The sequence below is a fragment of the Entelurus aequoreus genome, linkage group LG01 (genome assembly GCF_033978785.1).
Source record: "Entelurus aequoreus isolate RoL-2023_Sb linkage group LG01, RoL_Eaeq_v1.1, whole genome shotgun sequence".
NCBI lineage: Eukaryota > Metazoa > Chordata > Actinopteri > Syngnathiformes > Syngnathidae > Entelurus > Entelurus aequoreus.
This window is the reverse complement of record NC_084731.1, coordinates 71225579-71243086: the sequence shown is the minus strand read 5'-3', so window position 1 is coordinate 71243086 and position 17508 is coordinate 71225579. Positions and strand designations below refer to the sequence as shown.

Sequence of the window (17508 nt, the reverse complement as noted above, 5' to 3'; positions counted from 1 at the left end):
CTACAAAGTGTACACAGAGTACGTGACTACTCCAAAGTGTACACAGAGTATGTGACTACTACAAAGTGTACACAGAGTATGTGACTACTACAAAGTGTACACCAAGTGTACACCGAGTACTTGACTACTCCAAAGTATACTGGAAAATATTCCAAATATTGTAACATCAAATGGAAACCCTATAGAGCAGGTCTTAAATTACAAGTACTTGGGTTTTACTCTTGATCAGGAGCTTTCATTTAAAGCCCATATTAACAACTTGGTCTCTAAGCTTAGGGTAAAGCTTGGTTTCTTTTTTAGAAATAAAAACTGCTTCTCTCTTAAAGTCAGAAAGAAATTGGTGACAGCAACTACCTTGCCTGTAATTGATTATGGAGACGTGCTTTATTTTAGTGCTTCATCTAAATGCCTCCAGTCCTTGGACACTGTTTTTCATTCAGCACTAAGATTTGTTACTGGCTGTCGTAGTCTCACCCACCATTGTCAACTGTATATGAAGTCAGACTTATCTTCATTGAGTGCACGCAGATACACACATTGGCTGACTATCATTTATAAGGCTCTTTTAGGTTTAATACCTCCATACTTGTGTACTCTGTTACAAAGAAAAAGCAGCTCTTACGCATTACGTTCTAACAATTTGTATGTTTTAACTGTTCCTCATGTACGGACTGAATTTGGCAAAAGAGCTTTTGGCATTGCTGCCCCTATGGCATGGAATGAATTGCAGACGAAACTGAAACTTACAGAACTACTTCCATTTGGAGCCTTCCGTTCTGTCCTGAGGGACAAACAGCGAGAGACGTTTGCACAGTGCCTGTGTTTTTAAAGATGTAAATCTCTGTTGTTTTACAGTTCTCTTGTGTATTTTAAAATGTATGTCTTAATGTATTTATTTTGAAACTGCTCTGTGACATGTGCTGTTGACCTCTTGGCCAGGTCACCCTTGTGAAAGAGATCTTGATCTCAATGGGTTTTCTTATCTGGTTAAATAAAGGTTCTAAAATACACGGATTACGTGACTACTCCAAAGTGTACACAGAGTATGTGACTACTACAAAGTGTACACAGAGTACGTGACTACTACAAAGTCACACAGAGTATGTGACTACTCCAAAGTGTACACGGATTACGTGACTACTCCAAAGTGTACACAGAGTACGTGACTACTCCACAGTGTACACAGAGTATGTGACTACTCCAAAGTGTACACAGAGTATGTGACTACTCCAAAGTATACACAGAGTACGTGACTACTCCAAAGTGTACACAGAGTATGTGACTACTCCGCAGTGTACACAGAGTATGTGACTACTCCAAAGTGTACACAGAGTATGTGACTACTCCACAGTGTACACAGAGTATGTGACTACTCCAAAGTGTACACAGAGTATGTGACTACTCCAAAGTGTACACAGAGTATGTGACTACTCCAAAGTGTACACAGAGTACGTGACTACTCCACAGTGTACAGAGTACGTGACCACTCCAAAGTGTACACAGAGTATGTGACTACTCCAAAGTGTACACAGAGTATGTGACTACTCCAAAGTACACACAGAGTATGTGACTACTCCAAAGTGTACTTGTAAGTACTCACCTGATGGTGGCAGGTCCCTTGCCGAGGTCGTATCGGAACTCCAGGAATCCTCGATTGAGCGACAAGGAGATGAAGTCTCCTTTCCCGTCGGACTTCTGGCCGTTGTAGAAAATGATGCCGTCTGAGTTGTTGGCCATGAGGACCAAGGTCATGCTGACCTTCTGGCTGCAGACCACAATAACAAGGTTGAGTTAGAGAGCAGAGCTGCTAGGCGAGGTGCAGGGAGACATGTTACCGTAGATCATGGCCGTAGCGATGAAGACCCTCCAGCTCCAGGTAGGAGTCTCCATTAAAGGACGGCATGTAAGCTCCGCCCCTTTCCGCCACTGCAGACACAGCAGGAAGATGATTGTGAAACCATGTTGGGTTCACGTCTTTATCAAACTACAGAGGTGTCCTGTCCCATATTGATATTACTTTGATATCAGCAGTATCAGTGCAGTTCTAACTCACTCTCTACTTATCACAAGGTTGATATCACTCTTTATATTGTGTCTGTGAAGTATTTATGTTGAAGTTGTGGGGGAAATATTAAAGATTAAAGATTAAAGATTAAAGTACCAATGATTGTCACACACACACTAGATGTGGTGAAATTTGTCCTCTGCATTTGTCCCATCCCCTTGGGGAGCAGTGGGCAGCAGCGGCGCCGCGCCCGGGAATCATTTTGGTGATTTAACCCCCAACTCCAACCCTTTGTTGCTGAGTGCCAAGCACAGCTGATAACAATAAAACAAGGTTGATATCGACATGTCAGTTGTCCACACATATGAACATTGTGGTCCACACGCAGTTAAACGTGATGCTAGCATTTGAATGTGATGCTAGCAGTTAAATGTGATGCTAGCATTTGAATGTGATGCTAGCAGTTAAATGTGATGCTAGCAGTTAAATGTGATGCTAGCATTTGAATGTGATGCTAGCAGTTAAATGTGATGCTAGCAGTTAAATGTGATGCTAGCATTTGAATGTGATGCTAGCAGTTAAACGTGATGCTAGCATTTGAATGTGATGCTAGCAGTTAAATGTGATGCTAGCAGTTAAATGTGATGCTAGCAGTTAAATACGTAATAGCGATTCTTCACACTGAGTGCTTGGGCAAAACTAAGAAGAAAAATAGGCCTACCACAGCACATTAGCATTAAAGCTACATACGCATACAAAGTGTGTTTCGGTAAAGTTTGCTAAAAGCACTTTTAAACGGACTTAACTCCGGCAGCAAGGCGTTTAGCAAGAACGGCAGTTGACCTTTGAAATGTCAACAGACTTAAAGTATTAGTGATGAAATTGACTAGAAGGTACAGACGCTACAAATACTACCTTACAGGTTATATCAACTCTGCACTGTAAATAAAAAGACTTTTTCCAGAGAGAAGTAATTTGCTGGAAGATGGTAGAGTAAACAATCTGGCTAGTTATTTAGTGTAGTAGCCACTGTTTTTCTTCCTTTGACAGAGTGGCAGCTGAAAGTGGAGCGGCACCAGTCCCGGTCAGCGCATGAATCAAAGCAGAAACTGAAATGATGCTGAGCCACGCAGACGCTCCCTCCTTTTTGATTGATTGATTGATTTAGCGCTTGAACGCGGGAATCAATGAGATGAATAATCGCATCAGCCCGCAGACCAACGCCTGATTAATGGCGGCGTCGCTCAGATCTCCAGACATGTTGGCCGCGCTCTCACGGATACACACAAAAGGGAAAATACCTTTGAGAGAATTAGTGTCACACTATTTTATGAGCATATAAAAATATATACATATTATACACATATACATACATACATATAAACATATATACATACATATATACATACATATAACTATATATACATACATATATATGTATATACACACATACATATACACTGTATATATACTGTACATACATATGTATGTATACATATACATACATACATATATACATATATATACATACATACATATATACATACATACATATACAAAACTGTCCGCAAGTGACCACAATCTTGTGGAAGCTCATGAGTGTTGTGTGGAAGAAGCAATCCATTCCAGCGGAGTGGCAAGAGGCAGTTGGAATATTCATCCCCAAGGAGCAAAATTCAACCAACATCAGCCAGTTCAGGACAATTGCTTTACTGAACGTGGAGGGAAAAGTATTTTTGTCTGTCCTGGCAAAAAGGATATCCAGCTTCCTCAGCAACAACTGCTACATCGATACAAGCTGTCAAAAAGCCGGACTGCCAGGCTTTCCGGGGTGCATAGAGCTTGCATCCGTGATTTGGGATCAGATACAGCGTGCCAAAAGAGAGAGGAGCAACCTCCACGTGGTATGGCTCGACCTGGCAAATGCCTATGGCTCAGTACCACACAAGCTGGTTGAGTTTGCCCTGAATTTCTTCCACGTTCCTGTGTGTGTCAGTAACATCATAGCCAAGTATTTCAACAACCTACACATGTGCTTCTCAGTAGATGACTACATGACAGGATGGCAGCGGTTGGAAGTGGGAATTGCCATGGGCTGCTCCATATCACCAATCCTCTTTGTGGCTGCATTTGAAGTGTTACTCATTGGAGCAAGGCAAATGGTCAGAGGCCTGAAAACACCGTCAGGAGGAAGACTCCCCGCTCTGAAAGGTTTCATGGATGATGTGACAAGCATCCTACAGACCGCCCCATGCACAGCACAACTCCTCAAGCGTTTCGACGAACTGACCGTCTGGGCGAGGATGAAGATAAAGCCTGCTAAGTCCAGGAGCCTGTCCATCAGGAAGGGTGTGAGAGATGACAGGACAGTCTTCACAGCAGGAGGTGAGAAGATTCCATTCCTGGCAGAGCAGCCCATACGAAGCCTCGGGAGGGAGTATACAGCAGAGCTCTCGGACAGGCAGATGGGGAGGGTGGTCCAGAAACAACTAAAAGAGGGGCTTGTAAGGATCGACGGCAGCCAACTTCCTGGGAAGCTGAAGGTTTGGTGTTACCACTTCACACTTTTCCACCGCGTAATGTGGCCGCTGAAAGTAGCCAAAATTCCATCTTCTCAGGCCAGCAAGATGGACAGCATCGCCAACGGTTATATCAGGAAGTGGCTGGGCCTCCCCCGCTGTTTCTCGGACACAGGTCTTTTTGGCAAGAACATTCTGCAACTTCCTCTGAAGTCAATCAATCTGGGTTACAGGCAGGAGAAGACTCGCCTTGTACTGGAGTTGAGGGAATCAAGAGACGAAGCTGTGAAGAGTGCAGCGGTGACTGTCCGCGCTGGACGAAAGTGGAAGGCTCAGGTGGAAGTGGACCAAGCTGTCTCAAGGCTGAAGTACAAGGAGATTCTGGGAAGAGTCCAAGACAGCCGGGCAGGACTGGGATGGGGGCAACCAGTCCAGTTCTGGTCCAAAGCCACGAGACAGCAGAGGAAGGCCATGGGGGTGGAAGAGGTCACACAAGTGGCGCAAGACCAGTATTGGATCAAGGCCGTATCCCAGGGAAAACAGGGGGCATGGACTCGCTGGGAGGATACCATCAAAAGAGTCATAACCTGGGCCGACATCTGGCGAACTCCTCAATCTCGGCTTAGCTTCCTCGTGAGGGCAGCGTATGACACCCTGCCATGCCCTCGAAACCTCGCCCAGTGGTTCGGAAGCGAGGGCAAGTGCTCCCTGTGCAGCAAAGACAATGCAGGACTCAAACATATCCTTTCAGGTTGCAACGTCGCGCTGACGCAGGGGCGCTTCCGGTGGCGACACAATCAGGTGCTGAGGAAGTTGGCAGAGCTGTTGGAGAGATGCAGATCGCCATCGGCCAAACATCAATTTCATCAAACCAGGAGAGGTAGGACAGAAGACAGAGGCGGGAAGATCATCACTTCTGCTTACCTCTGGTAAGGGCTGGGAGATGCGCGTTGACTTGGACAAGCTGCTAGTCTTCCCAACTGAGGTAATACAGACAACGCTAAGACCAGACGTTGTGATGTGGTCCTCAGCTGCTAAGAAAGTCCTCATCATTGAACTAACCGTGCCATGGGAGGAGGGAATACCAGTAGCACATGAGTTCAAACGGTCAAAGTACAGCGACCTGGCAGAGGACTGCAAGGGGGGAGGCTGGTCTGCGTCCATTCACCCCGTGGAGATCGGATGCAGGGGCTTCGTAGGAGGTTCTGCGACCCGGCTCCTGCGTGCGGCAGGAATGACCGGTTCCAGCCTGAGGAGGGCCATTAAGGAGTTGGCAGAGGAGGCAGAGAAGGCAAGTTTCTGGATGTGGCTAAGAAGGAGGGACAACACTTGGGGCTCAACACCCCATTGAGGTCAGTTGCAGGGAGTGGCGCGGGGAGACGTCCCCGCTTAGCCACTGCCCCCCCACCGCGAGGTGTCCTGGCTTGGGGGCGAAAAATCAGTGAACGGTGGCACCAGCTGACGACCCTGCAGCTGACCTCGAAGTGCACTGGAGGAGGTGCGACGAGCAGAGATGCCAAGCAGTTAGGTCTGTACTTATTAATTTACATACATACATATATATATATATATATGTATATATATATATATATATATACATATATATATATATATATATATATATATATATATATATATATATATATATATATATATATATATATATATATATATATATATGTATGTATGTAAATTAATAAGTACAGACCTAACTATATATACATATATATATATATATATATATACATATACATATATATATATATTCTTATATAAATACATATATATATATATATATATATATATATATATATATATATATATATATATATATATATATATATATATATATATATATATGTATGTGTGGAAAAAAATCACAAAACTACTTCATCTCTACAGGCCTGTTTCATGAGGGGTTTCCTCAATCATCAGGAGAAATCTCCTGATGATTTGATTTGATTTGGCCCTAGGGCCGCAGCTGTAGCAATATGCTAATGCACGAACTGGGATTACCTTGCTCGCAGTGCCTCCCCTGGCGCCCCATGGGGCACTCGCACCTGTAGCCTCCCTCGGGCAGCGCCTGGCACTGGGAGGACGGGTGGCACCTGTCGGGCTGGCACGGGTCATGGACGTCGGCACAAGTGGGACCTGGAGGGACGTGAAAGACAACGTGAGGCAGGTAATGGTGTCACGTTGCAGGAGGACTTGTAGTGGGGGAGCAAGTTTCTGCTTGAAGGGCTGCTGGGTGATGAGGTGAGAATCCTGCGGTGAGGAAGCACTTAAATGAGCTCTTGTACCCTCTGCTCTTTTCAAAGTCTTCTTCTCGAAAACAAAAGCAAAAACAAAGATTTTACCCCCCTAATCACCATCTACCAGGTCCACAACCCTGGATCTTATAATACTAGTGTTGTATAACACCTGTATCAATGTATGTTATAATACTGATGTTGTATAACACCTGTGTCAATACATGTTATAATACTGATGTTGTATAACACCTGTGTCAATACATGTTATAATACTAATGTTGTATAACACCTGTGTCAATACATGTTATAATACTAATGTTGTATAACACCTGTGTCAATACATGTTATAATAGTAATGTTGTATAACACCTGTGTCAACACATGTTATAATACTAATGTTGTATAACACCTGTGTCAATACATGTTATAATACTAATGTTGTATAACACCTGTGTCAATGTATGTTATAATAGTAATGTTGTAGAACACCTGTGTCAATACATGTTATAATACTGATGTTGTATAACACCTGTGTCAACACATGTTATAATACGGATGTTGTATAACACCTGTGTCAATACATGTTATAATAGTAATGTTGTATAACACCTGTGTAAATACATGTTATAATACTAATGTTGTGTAACACCTGTGTCAATGTATGTCATAATACTAATGTTGTATAACACCTGTGTCAATACATGTTATAATACTAATGTTGTACAACACCTGCATCAATACATGTTATAATACTAATGTTGTATAACACCTGTGTCAATACATGTTATAATACTAATGTTGTATAACACCTGTGTCAACACATGTTATAATACTAATGTTGTGTAACACCTGTGTCAATGTATGTCATAATACTAATGTTGTATAACACCTGTGTCAATACATGTTATAATACTAATGTTGTACAACACCTGCGTCAATACATGTTATAATACTAATGTTGTATAACACCTGTGTCAACACATGTTATAATACTAATGTTGTATAACACCTGTGTCAATACATGTTCTAATACCAGTGTTGTATAACACCTGTGTCAATACATGTTATAATACTGATGTTGTATAACACCTGTGTCAACACATGTTATAATACTGATGTTGTATAACACCTGTGTCAATACATGTTATAATAGTAATGTTGTATAACACCTGTGTAAATACATGTTATAATACTAATGTTGTGTAACACCTGTGTCATTACATGTTATAATACTAGTGTTGTATAACACCTGTGTTAATGTACAGTATGTTATAATACTAATGTTGTATAACACCTGTGTCAATGTATGTTATAATACTAATGTTGTAAAACACCTGTGTCAATACATGTTATAATACTAATGTTGTATAACACCTGTGTCATTACATATTATAATACTAGTGTTGTATAACACCTGTGTTAATGTACAGTATGTTATAATACTAATGTTGTATAACACCTGTGTCAATGTATGTTATAATACTAATGTTGTATAACACCTGTGTCAATACATGTTATAATACTAATGTTGTATAACACCTGTGTCAATACATGTTATAATACTAATGTTGTATAACACCTGTGTCAATACATGTTATAATACTGATGTTGTATAACACCTGTGTCAACACATGTTATAATACTGATGTTGTATAACACCTGTGTCAATACATGTTATAATAGTAATGTTGTATAACACCTGTGTAAATACATGTTATAATACTAATGTTGTGTAACACCTGTGTCAATGTATGTCATAATACTAATGTTGTATAACACCTGTGTCAATACATGTTATAATACTAATGTTGTACAACACCTGCGTCAATACATGTTATAATACTAATGTTGTATAACACCTGTGTCAATACATGTTATAATACTAATGTTGTATAACACCTGTGTCAATGTATGTTATAATAGTAATGTTGTAGAACACCTGTGTCAATACATGTTATAATATTGATGTTGTATAACACCTGTGTCAACACATGTTATAATACGGATGTTGTATAACACCTGTGTCAATACATGTTATAATAGTAATGTTGTATAACACCTGTGTAAATACATGTTATAATACTAATGTTGTGTAACACCTGTGTCAATGTATGTCATAATACTAATGTTGTATAACACCTGTGTCAATACATGTTATAATACTAATGTTGTACAACACCTGCGTCAATACATGTTATAATACTAATGTTGTATAACACCTGTGTCAATACATGTTATAATACTAATGTTGTATAACACCTGTGTCAACACATGTTATAATACTAATGTTGTGTAACACCTGTGTCAATGTATGTCATAATACTAATGTTGTATAACACCTGTGTCAATACATGTTATAATACTAATGTTGTACAACACCTGCGTCAATACATGTTATAATACTAATGTTGTATAACACCTGTGTCAACACATGTTATAATACTAATGTTGTATAACACCTGTGTCAATACATGTTCTAATACCAGTGTTGTATAACACCTGTGTCAATACATGTTATAATACTGATGTTGTATAACACCTGTGTCAACACATGTTATAATACTGATGTTGTATAACACCTGTGTCAATACATGTTATAATAGTAATGTTGTATAACACCTGTGTAAATACATGTTATAATACTAATGTTGTGTAACACCTGTGTCATTACATGTTATAATACTAGTGTTGTATAACACCTGTGTTAATGTACAGTATGTTATAATACTAATGTTGTATAACACCTGTGTCAATGTATGTTATAATACTAATGTTGTAAAACACCTGTGTCAATACATGTTATAATACTAATGTTGTGTAACACCTGTGTCATTACATATTATAATACTAGTGTTGTATAACACCTGTGTTAATGTACAGTATGTTATAATACTAATGTTGTATAACACCTGTGTCAATGTATGTTATAATAGTAATGTTGTATAACACCTGTGTAAATACATGTTATAATACTAATGTTGTGTAACACCTGTGTCAATGTATGTCATAATACTAATGTTGTATAACACCTGTGTCAATACATGTTATAATACTAATGTTGTATAACACCTGTGTCAATACATGTTATAATACTGATGTTGTATAACACCTGTGTCAACACATGTTATAATACTAATGTTGTATAACACCTGTGTCAATACATGTTATAATACTGATGTTGTATAACACCTGTGTCAATACATGTTATAATAGCAATGTTGTATAACACCTGTGTAAATACATGTTATAATACTAATGTTGTGTAACACCTGTGTCAATGTATGTCATAATACTAATGTTGTATAACACCTGTGTCAATACATGTTATAATACTAATGTTGTATAACACCTGCGTCAATACATGTTATAATACTAATGTTGTATAACACCTGTGTCAATACATGTTATAATACTAATGTTGTATAACACCTGTGTCAATACATGTTCTAATACCAGTGTTGTATAACACCTGTGTCAATGTATGTTATAATACTAATGTTGTATAACACCTGTGTCAATACATGTTATAATACTAATGTTGTATAACACCTGTGTCATTACATGTTATAATACTAGTGTTGTATAACACCTGTGTTAATGTACAGTATGTTATAATACTAATGTTGTATAACACCTGTGTCAATGTATGTTATAATACTAATGTTGTATAACACCTGTGTCAATACATGTTATGATACTATTGTTGTACAACACCTGCGTCAATACATGTTATAATACTAATGTTGTATAACACCTGTGTCAATACATGTTATAATACTAATGTTGTATAACACCTGTGTCAATACATGTTATAATACCAGTGTTGTATAACACCTGTGTCAATATATGTTATAATACTAATGTTGTATAACACCTGTGTCAATACATGTTATAATACTAATGTTGTATAACACCTGTGTCAATACATGTTATAATACCAGTGTTGTATAACACCTGTGTCAATACATGTTATAATACTAATGTTGTATAACACCTGTGTCAATACATGTTATAATACTAATGTTGTGTAACACCTGTGTCAATGTATGTTATAATACTAATGTTGTATACCACCTGTGTCAATATATGTTATAATACTAATGTTGTACAACACCTGTGTCAATATATGTTATAATACTAATGTTGTACAACACCTGTGTCAATGTATGTTATAATACTAATGTTGTATACCACCTGTGTCAATATATGTTATAATACTAATGTTGTACAACACCTGTGTCAATATATGTTATAATACTAATGTTGTACAACACCTGTGTCAATATATGTTATAAAACTATTGTTGTATAACACCTGTGTCAACACATGTTATAATACTAATGTTGTATAACACCTGTGTCAATACATGTTATAATAGTAATGTTGTATAACACCTCTGTAAATACATGTTATATTACTAATGTTGTGTAACACCTGTGTCATTACATGTTATAATACTAGTGTTGTATAACACCTGTGTTAATGTACAGTATGTTATAATACTAATGTTGTATAACACCTGTGTCAATGTATTCTATAATACTAATGTTGTAAAACACCTGTGTCAATACATGTTATAATACTAATGTTGTATAACACCTGTGTCATTACATATTATAATACTAGTGTTGTATAACACCTGTGTTAATGTACAGTATGTTATAATACTAATGTTGTATAACACCTGTGTCAATGTATGTTTTAATACTAATGTTGTATAACACCTGTGTCAATACATGTTATAATACTAATGTTGTATAACACCTGTGTCAATACATGTTATAATACTAATGTTGTATAACACCTGTGTCAATACATGTTATAATACTGATGTTGTATAACACCTGTGTCAATACATGTTATAATACTAATGTTGTGTAACACCTGTGTCAATGTATGTCATAATACTAATGTTGTATAACACCTGTGTCAATACATGTTATAATACTAATGTTGTACAACACCTGCGTCAATACATGTTATAATACTAATGTTGTATAACACCTGTGTCAATACATGTTATAATACTAATGTTGTATAACACCTGTGTCAACACATGTTATAATACTAATGTTGTATAACACCTGTGTCAATACATGTTATAATACTGATGTTGTATAACACCTGTGTCAATGTATGTTATAATAGTAATGTTGTATAACACCTGTGTCAATACATGTTACAATACTGATGTTGTATAACACCTGTGTCAACACATGTTATAATACTGATGTTGTATAACACCTGTGTCAATACATGTTATAATAGTAATGTTGTATAACACCTGTGTAAATACATGTTATAATACTAATGTTGTGTAACACCTGTGTCAATGTATGTCATAATACTAATGTTGTATAACACCTGTGTCAATACATGTTATAATACTAATGTTGTATAACACCTGTGTCAATACATGTTATAATACTGATGTTGTATAACACCTGTGTCAACACATGTTATAATACTAATGTTGTATAACACCTGTGTCAATACATGTTATAATAGTAATGTTGTATAACACCTGTGTAAATACATGTTATAATACTAATGTTGTGTAACACCTGTGTCAATGTATGTCATAATACTAATGTTGTATAACACCTGTGTCAATACATGTTATAATACTAATGTTGTATAACACCTGCGTCAATACATGTTATAATACTAATGTTGTATAACACCTGTGTCAATACATGTTATAATACTAATGTTGTATAACACCTGTGTCAATACATGTTCTAATACCAGTGTTGTATAACACCTGTGTCAATGTATGTTATAATACTAATGTTGTATAACACCTGTGTCAATACATGTTATAATACTAATGTTGTATAACACCTGTGTCATTACATGTTATAGTACTAATGTGGTATAACACCTGTGTCAATGTACAGTATGTTATAATACTAATGTTGTGTAACACCTGTGGCAATGTATGTTATAATACTAATGTTGTGTAACACCTGTGTCAATGTATGTTATAATACTAATGTTGTATACCACCTGTGTCAATATATGTTATAATACTAATGTTGTACAACACCTGTGTCAATATATGTTATAATACTAATGTTGTACAACACCTGTGTCAATATATGTTATAATACTAATGTTGTACAACACCTGTGTCAATATATGTTATAATACTAATGTTGTACAACACCTGTGTCAATATATGTTATAAAACTATTGTTGTATAAGACCTGTGTCAAAATATGTTATAATACTAATGTTGTATAACACCAGCGTCAAAATATGTTATAATACTGTGGTGGGGCGTGGACTACGGGCCTGCGGAGAAGCAGGGCGTGTCAGGACCGGCTTCGAGATTAGCGGCAGGTGCGTAGATGACACAGCTGTGAGTGGTTGTCTGATGACCTGCCGCTCTGTAAAAGGCAGCGGTCGGGAAGGAGAAACGTTGTTGATGGTGGAGAAACTGACACATGGCTGAAAAGCACCAATTATTGAAAAATAAATCATTGTACGCAAAGATGGACACGGCTGTAATGTCCATCTTGGGTGGTCCGGAGAACCCGGTAGAGCAAGACCTCTACAAATACTAATGTTGTATAACACCTTTGTCAATATATGTTATAATACTAATGTTGTATAACACCTGTGCCAATACATGTTATAAAACTAATGTTGTATAACACTTGTGTCAATATATGTTATAATACTAATGTTGTATAACACCTGTGTCAATACATGTTATAATACTAATGTTGTATAACACCTGTGTCAATATATGTTATAATACTAATGTTGTATAACACCTGTGTCAATACATGTTATAATACTAATGTTGTATAACACCTGTGTCAATACATGTTATAATACTAATGTTGTATAACACCTGTGTCAATATATGTTATAATACTAATGTTGTATAACACCTGGACGTACTATGTTGTGTATACCTGTGTCAATATATGTTATAATACTAATATTGTATAACACTTGTGTCAATATATGTTATAATACTAATATTGTACAACACCTGTGTCAATATATGTTATAATACTAATGTTGTATAACACCTGTGTCAATATATGTTATAATACTAATGTTGTATAACACCTGGACGTACTATGTTGTGTATACCTGTGTCAATATATGTTATAATACTAATATGGTATAACACTTGTGTCAATATATGTTATAATACCAATGTTGTACAACACCTGCGTCCATATATGTTATAATACTAATGTTGTATAACACCTGTATCAATATATGTTATAATACTAATGTTGTATACCACCTGTGTCAAAATATGTTATAATACTACTGTTGTATAACACCTGTGTCAATGTATGTTATAATACCAGTGTTAGATTACTTTCTAGAAGTAATTTTCCGTGACCCATTAGGTGGTTAAAGTGCGTACACTCAACACACACTCCGATCTCATGAAACATCTCTCAACTGCATATGCTTGATATATGAAGTTTTTTTTTGGTTTTTTTAAGTAACACATTACTCCTTTACCAAGTACTTAATTACATGTATTGAAGTAGAGTAAGTAGGATTACTTTTTAGAAGTATTTTTTTAGTGACCCATTAGGTGGTTAAAGTGTGTACACTCAACATACACTCCGCTCTCATGAAACATCTCTCAACTGCATTTGCCTGATATATGAAGGTTTTTTCTCTCTCCGAATCCCTTTTTGGAGCCAGGCACAAAAGTTGAGTTGGACAATTAAGTTGGCCGAGGCCAGAAAGTTTGTGCACACACGAGCAGGCAGCTTCTTCTTCTCCTCGACACGCTTGTTAGCTGCCGGCTGCTGCAGGCGAACACAAACAAGAAGAAGGAAGCCCAGTTGGGCCAAACGGCCAATTACTGAACAATTTTCCCTGTCCACACGTCAGCCTTTCATCTCTCACCTCGGTGTTGGACCCCCGTCTTTGAAGACCACAACAAACAGCAGACGTCTCCACAGGACTCAACCACTGTCAGATTTAACCAGTCTGGCTTTTGTTCTCCTCGGTCAACACAAACTGTCAGCGCAGGACCAGCTTACATTTAGAGCACTATTTGCTAGCAAACCTGACATGTTTATATTAAGACCATTCTTTTTTCCATAACCAAATATACTTACAAAGGAATCATCGTATTTATTATTGCTACAACTAATTACATAATTTTCTACAAGATACCACTAGATTTTTCATGTTCCAAAAATAAAAATATGTTAATAATATTAATTTAAAAAAATATTTAGCATTTATCTTGTAAAAAAATAAAAATACATATAAATAATAGTAAACTGTTAAAAAAAAATAAGGTAATATAATAATAACGTTGTAAATATATTTCAAAAATATAAATACAAATAAATAGTTTTAAAATAAAACATTTCTAAATATTTCTAGTAACACAATTGCCCAAAATTCCTATGAGAACATGGGAATTTGTAATGTCAAAAAAATAAAATACAATTATGGCATTTTAAAGATATGAATGAAATGATCATCTTAATAAAAAGCATAAATATTTTCCACTAACTGTAGTAAAGTAGTTTTCAACACAATTCCAGAAAATACCAGTGAGAACATCAAAATGAGGATAATTTGCATTTATTTTGTATAAAAAAAATAAATAAAAAAAAATAATAGTAAACCGTTAAAAAAATAAGATCATATAATAGTGTTTTAAATATATTTAAAAATATAAATTAAAAAAATAATAATTTGAATTTTTATTTTTTTTAAATATATTTCTAGTAACACAATTGCCCAAAATTCCTATGAGAACATGGGAATTTGTAATGTCAAATAAATAGAATTATGACATTTTAAAGATATGAATGAAATAATAATCTTAATAAAAAGCATAACTATTTCCACTAACTGTAGTGAATTTGTTTTCAACACAATTCCAAAAAATTCCAGTGAGAACATAAAAAATAGGAATATTTTGCATATATTTTGTATAAAAAATACAAATACACATATAATAGTTAACCGTTATAAAAATAAGGTAATATAATAACGTTTTAAATATATTTAAGAATATGAATAAAAAATAATAATTTGAAAATTAAATTTTTTAAAATATTTCTAGTAACACAATTGCCCAAAGTTCCTATGAGAACATGGGAATTTGTAATGTCAAATAAATAAAATTAGGACATTTTAAAGATATGAATTACATAAAAACTTTATAATAAAAAGCATAAATATGTCCACTAACTGTAGTGAATGAGTTTTCAACACAATTCCAGAAAATCCCTGTGAGAACATAACAAATGGGGATGCAAAAAAGACAAAATAATGACATTTAACATATATTGTGGAAAAACAGATCAAATAATAGGTAAATAATCATAATAATAATCCTGTTTTACTTTTTCAATTAACTGGAGAGCGTTTTGTGAGAAAATCTTGCCACATTTTCCAGACAACATAAGTATTTGGAGTGTTTGTTTAGAAAAAGAATGATAACAAATCAATTAAAGCTATTCAAAAAATAAAAATAATTAAATTATAAACAAAAAAATAACACAATCAACTTTTCTGTTAACTGTACTTGTTTTAAATATTCTTATGACCAGTTGGGCTGTTCAATAAAATAAACTTCAAATTAATACAAATACAAATCTCTTAAAGTATCAAATAATACGTTTAGCCAGAATTTTTTCCACAAAATCCTACTAAATTGGGTGTTAAAAAAACCCCAAAATAAATAAATGTCATAAAAGCATTTTGTAAAAAAAAAAAAAACATCAAGTGGGTGTTAAAAAAATAAAATAAATAAATGACATAAAAGCATTTTGTAATTAAAAAAAAAAAATCAAGTGAATACATAACAAAATATCTTAAATAATCAAATAATAAATGATTAACAACAACATATCCACAAGGGATTAATGTTCTACAAAATGCCACTAAATTCTTATGAGATAATGCAAGGTGTTTAAAAAAGAAAAAGAAAGATAATAAAATACCAATTTTAATTTATTTTCTAATGAAGGAAAATCTAAAAAAATTTTGTGGTAACGAGCTTGACATTTTTATTTTTATTTTTATTTTTTTGACATAGCTAGACATTTTTTAGCAAAACGAAACAAAATAAAGTATATTTCTGGTGTGTTGAACCTTTTTGGCTGTTCCCTATGAGCATGAATGTTTGAAGAATGATGGAAGTATGGTTGAGATGTAGCAATTTAATCCATTTCAGGACGTAACATGAGTGCGGTGTGTGTGTGTGTGTGTGTTCTTGTATCTCTACCCTTTTTGAGACATGAAGAAGGAAAAGTACTGTACCTTTCATATGAGGAGGTGTGAACAAGTGATGACATAAATCATGGTCCCAATAACATTGCATCTAATAGAGAGCCAAATACTAGAGTCCGTGAACATTGCTCCAATGTCAGGATTTTTGTTGATTTAATGTGCATACAAAAGTAAACATTGACAGGTGCAAAGGCAGCAATATATGATAAAACAAGATGGCAGCTAAGTACATTACAAAAAACAAAAAATAGAGATCTCATTTGCTCCCCTGGTGGTGACATCTATCAAAATGAGGGTGGTCCCAAAAAAGGAGGGATTTTTCTAATTGACTATGTGTTGGTTTTAAAAGTGCTCGAGGGGGAGCACTTTTAAAACCAACACATAGTCAATTAGAAAAATCCCTCCTTAGTCAACATATGAAATAACAAGTGTGTAAACATTTAAAGTGCTCCCCCTCTGGTCAACATATGTAATAACAAGTGTGTGT

At 35.5% G+C, this 17508-nt stretch overlaps 1 protein-coding gene across 10 annotated transcripts in view; it reads right to left on the bottom strand.

The window, feature by feature from the left end:
- agrn (agrin) overlaps positions 1-17508 on the bottom strand; it is a 595247-nt gene that overhangs the window by 58424 nt on the left and 519315 nt on the right. For all 10 annotated transcript variants that reach the window (XM_062057528.1, XM_062057540.1, XM_062057542.1 and 7 more), the window contains 3 exons: positions 6541-6675; positions 1836-1926; positions 1601-1765 (listed from right to left, as the gene is read on the bottom strand). In XM_062057528.1, the coding sequence (XP_061913512.1) occupies positions 1601-1765; positions 1836-1926; positions 6541-6675 (391 nt within the window). The remainder of the gene's footprint in view (positions 1-1600; positions 1766-1835; positions 1927-6540; positions 6676-17508) is intronic.